The 12065-nt window shown below is 43.1% G+C and overlaps 1 protein-coding gene across 4 annotated transcripts in view; it reads left to right on the top strand.

The window, feature by feature from the left end:
* Positions 1-12065, top strand: part of cadm1a (cell adhesion molecule 1a) — a 432273-nt gene that overhangs the window by 352238 nt on the left and 67970 nt on the right. For all 4 annotated transcript variants that reach the window (XM_014137379.2, XM_014137381.2, XM_014137380.2 and 1 more), the window contains 2 exons: positions 4829-4981; positions 6809-6946. In XM_014137379.2, coding sequence (XP_013992854.1) covers positions 4829-4981; positions 6809-6946 — 291 coding nt within the window. The remainder of the gene's footprint in view (positions 1-4828; positions 4982-6808; positions 6947-12065) is intronic.

The following is a 12065-nucleotide window of genomic DNA, read 5'->3' as shown; positions in this document are numbered from 1 at the left end:
CAGAGATTGGCAGGACTCAATGGATTTGGCTGGGTGTGTTTGTGCAGCCTTTTGAGCCCCATCATCCGTTTCCTTGACGGTGCCGAACGGACCTTTGGCTATTTGTGATAACACGAAAATAAGCAATGTATATTCAACACCACTTTAGGCGACTGTCCACCCCTCGCGAATGGAAATGAGTGGCATTTAAAAAAAATGGCATTGTCCGCGTTGATCTGACCCAGGCAAATGAATTTGAAATCTTGGACAGAAAGTCCTCTGTTTTATTATTTCATACTATTTCATACCTAAGTAGGATCACTTTATTCATGAGATGGCTTGGGGCCTTCTGATACGAGGTAAATAACAAAAGAGCCGAATTGAGGGATGCAATACCCTCCAAAACCAATTATGTTTTTTGAATACTCTTGCAATGTGAACAGTGAATCAGTTTTATTTTGAATAAAGCTGTTTATTCATTTTCATAGAGAGGCGGTTTGTTTGGTTGTAGAAAGGCTGCATGAAGAACATTGACTTTGGTTTTCACAATCTAATTCAAGACCACCATAGAAATTAAACATATACATTCCCTAAAATAAAATGTATACAGTACAAACGTTCCTCCAAGTCTCTGCCTTGTCTGGGTGTTACATAAAATAAATGTGCTAGTTTTGAAACTCCTATAGCTACTGTATTCAAGTTTGAATCAGCAGGAATAGTCTACTGCTGTGTTTTGAGACTTGCTTGGCAACACCCCCCCCCCCCTCCACTTAATCCAAAGACTTTGTTTTCATTATTGTTACCAAAATCCTCCCGGCAGGCATGCTTCAATGCTAATTACGATTGTCAGAATTGCTCTGTCTCTCCTCAGCCCGAACTCATGATGAGGGAGAAAGGGGTGGAAAAGAGAAGAAAGGGAGAGGGGTCATCCTCCATCTTGTAGCACGTCTGAACCCAAAGAAGAAGGAGATCGGGAGAAATACCTCAGAAATACCTCGCCAGGCATGCTTTGACATTACTGGAATTCATTTGTTTGCGAAGCGTCCTGCTTGCCTTTTCTTTACCGCCCATATCTATTATTCCGTCTGAAATGTACTGCGGTTTCCAACCCTGCTGTGTGACTAGGCTATTTCCCATTGTTTCCTTGTCCTTGTTCTTCTTTGTGTCTGTTTTTCTCCCTGTTCCTTGCCACTATGAATCATATTCCCACATATTGTTTTGATCAAGTGTTTGTTGCCTCACCAGTCTCTCTACACTTGTTTTTACTGTGTTGTCATTGCCTTTTCTTGCCCACTTCTGTCTGCCCCTCTGTTTGTACCTTCCAAGAAGCACATTATCTGAGAAACCCTCTGCCAAACTAAAGGAAATGAAAGAACGAATCAACATCGAAATACTTTCTTTTTCAATTAGTTTTCTTTAGTGGAATTGCTTTCCACTTCTAGTGCCTTTGTTTTCCTTGAGCATACCCCATTGGACAGCACTGCTGCGGCAGGAGCTAGTGGGGACACGCTGCGTGTCCATTCCCGGGCTCCCCCGTGGTGAGCTGGATGTTGCGGGCGGGGAGGTAAAGGGGACATGGCGGGCCACTGAACCCTCACAACATGGCGACGCTTGTGTCCAGGAACAACACCACTGCGCTAGTGAAAGGCTATGTTCCCTGTTGAACACAGAGCTTTTGTGTTGTCAAGCCCTAACACTGTTGTACCGTCCAAAAATGTATCAGTATTCAGTTTCTCACCACCTCCAATTCTCTCAGTTTTTTGGCCAAAGCCACATCTGTGTTGTTGGTATACACTACCTTTCAAAAGTTTGGGGTCACTTAGAAATGTCCTTGTTTTTTAAAGAAAAGCTCATTTTTTTGTCCATTAAAATAACATCAAATTGATCAGAAATACAGTGTAGACATGGTTAATGTTATAAATGACTATTGTAGCTGGAAACAGATGATTTTGAATGGAATATCTACATAGGCCTACAGAGGCCCATTATCAGCAACCATCACTCCTGTGTTCCAGTGGCACGTTGTGTTAGCTAATCCAAGTTTATCATTTTAAAAGGCTAATTGGTCATTAGAAAACCCTTATGCAATTATGTTAGCACAGCTGAAAACTGTTGTTCTGATTAAAGAAGCAATAAAACTGGCCTTTAGACTAGTTGAGTATCTGGAGCATCAGCATTTGTGGGTTCAGTTCCGGGCTCAAAATATCCAGAAACAAATAACTTTCTTCTGAAACTCGTCAGTCTATTCTTGTTCTGAGAAATGATGGCTATTCCATGCGAGAAATTGCCAAGAAACTGAAGATCTGGTACAACGCTGTGTACTACTCCCTTCACAGAACAACGCAAACTGTCTCTAACCAGAAAAGAAAGAGGAGTGGGAGGCCCTGGTGCACAACTGAGCAAGAGGACAAGCACATTGGAGTGTCTAGTTTGAGAAACAGACACCTCACAAGTCCTCAACTGGCAGCTTCATTAAATAGTACCCTCAAAACACCAGTCTCAACATCAACAGTGAAGAGGCGACTTTTTTATGGCCTTTTTGGCAGAGTTCCTCTGTCCAGTGTTTGTGTTCAATTGCCCATCTTAATCTTTTCTTTTTATTGGCCAGTCTGAGAGATGGCTTTTTCTTTGCAACTGCCTAGAAGGCCAGCATCCCAGAGTCGCCTCTTCACTGTTGACATTGAGACTACAATTTAGCATGCAATTGGCATGCTTGCTGTCCACCAGAGCTGTTGCCAGAGAGCTAAATGTTCTCTACCATAAGCCTCCTCCAACGTCGTTGTAGAGAATTTGGCAGTACGTCCAACCTGACACAACCTGACACAACTGCAGACCACGTGTAACCACGCCAGCCCAGGACCTCCACATCTGGATTTTTCACCTACAGGATCCTCTGAGACCAGCCACCCGGACAGCTGATGAAACTGTGGGTTTGCACAACCGAAGAATTTCTGCACAAACTGTCAGAAACCGTCTCAGGGAAGCTCATATGCGTGCTCATCGTCCTCACCAGGGTCTTGACCTGACTGCAGTTAGGCGTCGTAACCGACTTCAGTGGGTAAATGCTCACCTTCGATGGTCACTTGCTTGCTGGAGTAGTGTGCTCTTCACGGATGAATCCCGGTTTATCTATACCGGGCAGATGGCAGACAGCGTGTATGGCGTCGTGTGGGCTAGCGGTTTGCTGATGTCGACGTTGTGAACTAAGTGCCCAATGGTGGCGGTGGGGTTACGTTATGGGCAGGCATAAGCTATGGACAATGAACACAATTGCATTTTATCGTTGGCAATTTGAATGCACAGAGATACCGTGACGAGATCCTGAGGCTCATTGTCTTGCCATTCATCCGCCACCACCACCTCATGTTTCAGCATGATATTGTAAGGCTCCATGTCACAAGAATCTGTACACAATTCCTGAAAGCTGAAAATGTCCCAGCTCTTCCATGGCCTGCATACTCACCAGACATGTCACCCATTGAGCATGTTTGGAAGGCTCTGGATCGACGTGTACGACAGCTTGTTCCAGTTCCGGCCAATATTCACCAACTTCGCACAGCCATTGAAGAGGAGTGGGACAACATTCCACATGCCACAGTCAACAGCCTGATCAACTCTATGCAAAAGAGATGTGTTGCACTGCATGAGGCAAATGGTGGTCACACCAGATACTGACTGGTTTTCTGACCTATGCCCCTACCTTTTTTTTTAAGGTATCTGTGACCAACAAATGCATATCTGTATCCCCAGTCATGTGAAAGGCATCAATTACGACCTAATGAATGTATTTAATTTGACTGATGTCCTTATATGAGCTGTAACTCAGTAAAATCTTTGAAATTGTTGCATGTTGCGTTTATATTTTTGTTCAGTATAAGTCCTCGCGTTTGACTGACAGCCTCTCTTGCTCTCCTCCTCCTCTTTTTCCCTTTTTCCCATGCTTTTGGAATAAAAGCAAAAGAGCACAGCTAACCAGCTGGAACCAAGAACAATCAGCTTCACCCATCCCCCATCGCCATCACATCCCTGGCTTTCATGTGCCCGCCGCTGCAAACTGTAATGATGCCCGATCATTTTGCTATTTGTTTCCATTTATTTATGTATTTATTCACGCTACCTCTTTTTATGTTGTTGGTTTTGCTCTTTTGAACTGGGCTGCTGTGTGTGAGAATAAACGTGGCTTGGGGAGGGGAAGAAGACACAGAGAGCAATAAATGGCCGCTGTCAATCTGTTGGGGTTGGTGGGGCGAAGGTTTCATCTTAACCAGACGTTGGCATTCTCCATCTCGTGATCCAAGGCAAAACAAACCACTGATGGACTGCTCATTAGTCTGCGTGTGTGTGTGTGTGTGTGTGTGTGTGTGTGTGTGTGTGTGTGTGTGTGTGTGTGTGTGTGTGTGTGTGTGTGTGTGTGTGTGTGTGTGTGTGTGTGTGTGTCATTCAACACACACTGCTGTTCTAATTAGGTGAGGGACCCTGAGCTGGATACGAAGACCTCAAAGTTAGGACTGGCGTTTGTTGTTTGGTTTGGTTAGCATCCCTCTATGTGAGCTCTCTCCATAGGGGGCAAGCAAGGTTTGCTGGATGTGATGGACTAGAGTCGGAAGTGTGGGAGTGAGCATATGGCGACCACGTGTCTGTAGACTTTACCTCATACTTTAACTCTTGAAACTCCCCCTGGAACTCCACTCAAAGATACACACTTACTGTATACTCTCACCTAGTAGGTCGACAGTCATTTTCATAGTCAGTGCATAACAATGACACTCTTTTGACCTAACCCCGTTCTATCGCTCCTTTTCTCTCTCTCCCTCTTTCTCCCCCTATCTCTCTTTCTTTGACCATTCAGCCCTGAAAGATGCCCGCTTCCAGCTGGTGAACTTCTCGGACAATGAGCTGCGGGTGTCTCTGTCCAACGTGACCCTGTCTGACGAGGGGAGATACGTGTGCCAGCTGTACACAGACCCTCCACAGGAGGCCTACGCTGACATCACTGTGCTGAGTATGACTACACACACTTTTATTTGTATTTATTTTTATATTTCACCTTTATTTAACCAGGTAGGCCAGTTGAGAACAAGTTCTCATTTACAACTGCGATCTGGGCAAGATAAAGCAAAGCAGTGCGACAAAAACATAAACACAGAGTTACACATGGGATAAACAAAGGTACAGTCAATAACACAATAGAAAAATATATGTACAGTGTGTGCAAATGTAGTAAGATTAGGGAGGTAAGGCAATAAATAGGCCATAGAGGCAAAATAATTACAATTTAGCATTAACACTGGAGTGATAGATGTGCAGATGATGATGTGCAAGTAGAGATATTAGGGTGCAAAAGAGCAACAACAACAACAACAAAAATTATGGGGATGAGGTAGTTGGATGTGCTATTTACAGATGGACTGTGTACAGGTACAGTGATCGGTAAACTGCTCTGACAGCTGATGCTTAAATTTAGAGAGGAAGATATAAGTCTCCAGCTTCAGTGGAGACTTATATCAACAATTGATTCCCATTCAAAATACTGTTTTCCCTAAATCTAACCCTTACCCTAACCTTAAGCGAAACCTTAACCCTAACCCTAAACCTAACTCCTAAACCTAACCACTAACCCCTAATTCTAAACCTAAACCTAATCCCTAAGCCTAAAATAGCCTTTTTACAAATGAGGACTGGCAAAATGTCTTCACTATTCAGAATTTTAGTTGGTTTTCTATTCTTGTGAAGACTTCTGATACAAGTATAGTAAAACATGTACACGCACGCACGCACGCACACACACACACGCACACACACGCACACACACAGCTATCACTGGCACATCAAAGACCGATGGAGTGGTTGATCCCACAGCTGTATCTTAAGGTAGCCTTCTCTCACTCACTTTTGCACTCAGAGACAAACTTGAACCCTTTCTCTTCACTCTGTTTTTGTGACAGAAGATAAGTGCAGGGTTTCAATAATGATAATAAAGGACAAATAAAAACAGTCATCAAGGTGTCGTGCCAATGTGCAAAGCATGAATTGAAAAATAATATCCTTGAAAAAAAATTAACAGGAGTAAAAGTCTCGCTTTTAGGGATGAGGCCATTTCATTGAAAGCAAAATATGTTTTATATGTCACTTTCATGATGTCATGTTTTGTAAGCATACATACAAAACAATCCAAAGCCAACAGAATGGCTTCAATCTAAACCTTGTCAAGCTAGCTGACGAACATTGTCTTCAGCTCACAGCCGTATTTGGCGTCAATGCAGAAACACTTCAAGAGCCACGCCAATCAAAACCCAGCACCCATCCAGTTCTCCACTGTGCATCCTCACAGGGTTTTTGAGGGGAAATTACATTGTGTGCGTATTATACAATGCGACATACAAAACGTGCTTGAAAAAAGAGCACGCACTTAGACATAATGATGGCATTTTGGCAATGAAGTTTGACAGCGGGATGCGGGGAATGATTGTGATCTGAAAGTGTTCACAAGGAGGAAATGGGGAGACTGGTTCTGGCTTGGATCTGTGTGTCTGGGCCAAGGCAGGGGTATTGTCAGCATAGGGGCTTTATAATAAAGTGGGTGATTATTCTTTTTTTTGTGTGGAGCCTTTTGCCAAAAGCTGATAGGTGCCGATTCTGACTTGGATACGCGCTCTTAAATATAACTTAGTTTTATTTACAACAAAATGACTGTAGTCAATCTGATTTATCTCAAAGTATTTCCAAAAATGGTTAAGACATCTAAGATGGTGGTTTAAACCCCCTGGTTTTTAGGGTGATTTATGCCCCAAGTTTCTTAAACACTGTGTCTATTTGTCCCCCCTGCCAGTCCCTCCGGGCAACCCAATCATCGAGTCCCGGGAGGGGCAGGTAATCGAGGGCAATGAGACAGAGATGACCTGCACCGCCATGGGCAGCAAGCCCGCCGCCACCATCAGATGGATGAAGGGAGACAAAGAGCTCCAAGGTAGGTTACTGCCCGTTAACACTGTCACGCCCAAAACACTTTGTCAACCCTGTCACTCACAAAATACTTTAGTGGTCTTCTACAACTCAGCGGAGTCTCCGACTGAAAGACCAAAGTCTTAAACAAGATGTTTCTTATGAAGACGGATAAGAAGGCGACGGTTAAAGTCATTGTAGTGAATTACTCAGTATGAATTGTAGAATTGTCTGTTGTTGTTCATGCATCATTTTCCATTCCCTACATTGATTAGGTTCAAATGAATTGACTCAGTGATTCATGACCATATCTTTATTCAAAGGCCTTCACATAGTTTGTCAATAAAACCAGACAGAGACTCAGTGGTTGATGGCTCATCACCAAGTCAACACCAAAACCCCTCCCCTCATCTCCGTAGACGTTTCCTTTAAACCATCTCTTAGCACCCCTACCTCTACGGTCTCTTTCTAACTTTCCTCTCTCTTGATTTATTTTCTACCTCCTTCCTTCATTCCTTTATAATTAGCCCCACATCAACGACACTTCCGCCTAATTGGGTCACTCCCGTGGCTTTGAATGACTTGCATTAGAGCGATGGGCTGGCTCAGTGGTCGACGAGCCTCTTGGCACAGTGACAGCTTTCAAGCCTCTCTTCAAAGGGAGCTGGGATTAGGGGGGCCCAGGATTGGGCCAATGGAATGACCCCCTGCTGTTCCAGCTCCTACTCAGCATAGTCCAAAGCCCTTCACCCACGTCATAACCACAACCTCATACCAATCACTAATGGTGCAAAGCCCTAATGAGGAGTCAAAGCCTTTCAACTTGGTTTCATCTACTCAATGACCACTTTAACTCAGGAGACGGTAGGCTGACTCTGGTCCTGCAGGACTGTGTGCAGGCTTAAAGGAAAAATCCACTCAAAAACTATATTTTGGTCCACTGTTCGTCCACTGTTAATACAGACCCAAAGTGTTTTGCATGTCAGCAGTCAAGTTTTCAAGATATTTGACTTTCAAGAAGCTAAGTGTCACTTGCCACATCATCATGATGATGCGTGGACTAATATTATCATTTTTTTAAAGATAGTTTTTTAATGGATTTTTCCTTGAACTTGCTGCCAAGCGCTAACACACCTGATTCACGTAATCATGGTCTTTGATATAGACCAGGTTTAGAGGAATCCGGTTTTTTAGTGCCTAAGTCTGCACCGACTGTGGCACTCCAGGACAGTTGGTGCCCATTCCATGCGTTAACCATTAGCGTAACTACTACAGTCTTGTTGAATAGCGCTGGCTAGGCCTAGCTGTGTGGATGATATCTTTCTTCACTCTCTGTGTTGACAAGAGAAGTTACCTGACAACAAACAGAGGATGACGGAGAGTTCCAACATCTCAACTTTACTGCTAGCCGTGTAAAATGTTTTGTGATGTTGCTAGACAACAGTCTCAGGGCTTTCTATTGCCAACCACCTCTGAACGTAGACTTTCTTCGTCTTGAACGATGTGGAGTGGAGGCCATGTTTTTCCTTGTAATTGCCACATCAACATGATGAGTATGGCATGCCGCATTGTTCAAATCACATTTCGAATCACATTTTATTCGTCACATGCTTCGTAAACAACAGGTGTGGACTAACAATGAAATGCCTACTTACGGGCCTCTTCCCAGCAGAAAGAAAGAAAATAGAGAAATAATCAAAAAGTTTAAAAAAGTCATAATACAGTGCCTTCAGAATGTATTCATACCCATTTACTTATTCAGCCCAAATTCAAAATGGATTAATAATATAATTTTTTTGTCTCACCCATCTACACACAATACCCCATAATGACAACATGTTTTTAGACATTTTTGCAACTTTATTGATAATTAAAAACAGAAATATCTAATTTACATACAGTACCAGTCAAAAGTTTGGACACAAATCAAATCAAACATTATTTGTCACATGCGCCGAATACAACAGATGTAGACCTTACCGTGAAATGCTTAGTTACAAGTCCTTAACCAACAATGCAGTTCAAGAAAGAGTTAAGAAAATATTTACCAAATAAACTAAAGTAAAAAATAATAAAAAGTAACACAATAAAATAACAATAACGAGGCTATATACAGGGTGTACCGGTACCAATTCAATGTGCGGGGGTACAGGTTAGTTGAGGTAATTTGTTAATGTAGGTAGGGGTAAAGTGACTATGTGTAGATAATAAACAGCGAGTTGCAGCAGTGCAAAAACAGGCGGGGGGGGGGGTCGTCAATGTAAATAGTCCAGGTGGCCACTTGATTATTTGTTCAGTAGTCTTATGGCTTGGGGGTAGAAGCTGTTAAGGAGCCTTTTGGTCCTAGACTTGGTGCTCTGGTACTGCTTGCCATTCGGTAGCACAGAGAACAGTCTATGACTTGGGTGACTGGAGTCTTTGACAATTTTTTGGGCCTTCCTCTGACACCACCTAGTATATAGGTCCTGGATGGCAGGAAGCTTGGCCCCAGTGATGTACTGGGCCGTATGCACTACCCTCTGTAGCCTTATGGTCAGATGCCGAGCAGTTGCCATACCAGGCAGTGATGCACCTACTCATTCCAGGGTTTTTCTTTATTTTTAGTATTTTCCTAGTAAAGTTAGGAAGGATGCCTGTATCTTTGTAGTAACTCAGTGTATTGATACACCATCCAAAGTGTAATATAACTTCACATTGCTCAAAGGGATATTCAATGTCTGTTTTTTTTTTGGTTTTTTACACATCTACCTATAGGTGCCCTTCTTTGGAAAACCTCCCTGGTCTTTGTGGTTGAATCTGTGTTTGAAATTCACATCTCGGCTGAGGGACCGTACAGATAATTGTATGTGTGGGGTACAGACATGAAGTACTTATTCAAAAATCATGTTAAACACTATTACACACAGAGTGAGTCCATGCAACGTATCATGTGATTTGTTAAGCATATTTTTACTCCTGAACTTATTAAGGCTTGCCATAACAAAGGGGTTGAATACTTATTGACTCAAGACATAATTCCACTTTGACATTATGGGATATTGTGTGTATGCCGGTGACACAAAATCTTAATTGAATCACAATTCAGGCTGTAACACAACAAAATGTGTAAAAAGTCAAGGGGTGTGAATACTTTCTGAAGGCACTGTAGATACACAATGAGTAACGATAACTCCACTATATACAAGGGGTACAAGTACCGAGTCAATGTGCAGGAGTACGAGGTAATTGAGGTAGATATGTGGGAGTTTTAATAACTTAATGGACAGAATGTGGAGGTTGAGAAGGAGGAGGCTTGAGGCTCTTTATAAAGTCATCTTTCCTGGGTTCCTTGCAAAATCATTTGGAGATGGTCTGAGGGGAGGGACCTTAGACCTCTAATATGGTTGAGAAGGAGGCAAGGAGATTGGAATTGAGGAATCATGGAATGACTAATTGAGATAGAGCCAGGATGTAGGACGCAAGAGGGAAGAACATGTCACCACGGTCCATACCACTCGCCGCCTGCTCCAAATTGCTTTCGGCACCTTGCAGATGTATTTCTAATTAAACATCCTCATGATTTAACCTAATTACCTTAAGGGATAATCGGGCGTGTTTTAAATATCATTTAAAGGTTACATACCTGTCCTGAATGTAAACCAAGATGTCGGCCTCTGAAGCAAAGCCTCAGTTATCCTACTACCGTTATAGCTCTTCTCTTGCCCTCTCTCGGTCTCTCCCGCTCTCTTTCTCCCCTCACCCTTGCCTTCTCTCTATGTCTCCCTTCTCATTTCACCCCTCTCCCTCTTTATTGTCCTCTTTCTTATCCTGCTTGTTTTGTTCTGTGGTTAATATTTCCCCCTCTTTTATATCCTGACTTCTACGGATATCTCCAGCACTTAGGCGTACGAGTGAAATGAAAGTCAAGGAACAATGGGAGTTCCAGCAGCACAGGTTTTTGTCTGGACAAGACTAGATGAGAGAGAGAGGTGGGGGGTGGGTGGGGGGTGGACGGAGAAGTGACGGACAAGGGCGAACATGGCCATTAGCCTTAAGTCTTCAAAGAGAACCACCAGGGTGATTTCAATTATCCTGCCACACTGTGCTGGAATGACTGACAAATTGATAAAAGCATAATTGAACTTGCAGTGGGCAAGTAGTCAAGAAATGTCTGAGGCGTTTCGACGGATCTGAGTTCATTCTCCCCAAATGCAGGCCACCAGCGTACCCCACCCCCCGTGCTCCTAAATGGCGCTGAAATTACAATGATCGATTTTCAAATGTAAAGTAGCGGGGACTGTTAATGGCGCTGCATCTGAAGGAATAGCTAAGCAATTAAAAGTGGCTTGACTCTGTCTGCATTGATGTTGAACCCCAAGCTTCACTCTTCGACTACCAAAGCAATTAGCTTTTCATTAACCTTAATATGTACGCTAGCACTCAAAAATAGTGTTGGAGTAATCTCAAGCGCCACATCTGAGATTGTGGCTATCAAACGGAGATACTATCACAGTGGGAAGATGATATCTTAATAAGTAAATAAGATTCCGTTTGCATCATCCAATTCAAAAGGTATTTGCATCTCCATCGTTTGAGGAAGTGCCCAGCACAGGTTTGCTATAGCATAATGTTGACAGCGCAGTGAAGTGATATGCAACATACCAGCAATTATCTACTGTGTAATAATAACATAAAATGTAGGGGGAATCAAATTTACTCCTTAGGTCAAGATATACATTGCACATTCTCGATGTGACGCGACACATCTCCTTCGCATAGAGTCGATCAGGCTGTTGATTGTGGCCTTTGGACTATTGTCCCGCTCCTCTTCCATGGCTGTGTGAAGTTGCTGGATATTGTCAGGAACTGGAACACACTGTCATACATGTCGATCCAGAGCATTCCAAACATGCTCAATAGCGGATGAATGGCACGACAATGGGCCTCAGGATCTCATCATGGTATCTCTGTGCAAATTGCCATCGATAAAATGCAATTGTGTTTATTGTCTGTAGCTTATCCCTGCCCATACCATAATCCCACTGCCACCATGGGGCACTCTGTTCACAATGTTGATATCAGCAAACCGCTCGCCAACACGACCCTGTCTGAAATTCTTCGGTTGTGCAAATCCACAGTTTCATCAGTTGTCCAGGTGGCTGGTC

Source organism: Salmo salar, chromosome ssa13 (genome assembly GCF_905237065.1).
Source record: "Salmo salar chromosome ssa13, Ssal_v3.1, whole genome shotgun sequence".
Classification (NCBI taxonomy): domain Eukaryota; kingdom Metazoa; phylum Chordata; class Actinopteri; order Salmoniformes; family Salmonidae; genus Salmo; species Salmo salar.
This window is presented reverse-complemented; position numbering and strand designations above follow the sequence as displayed.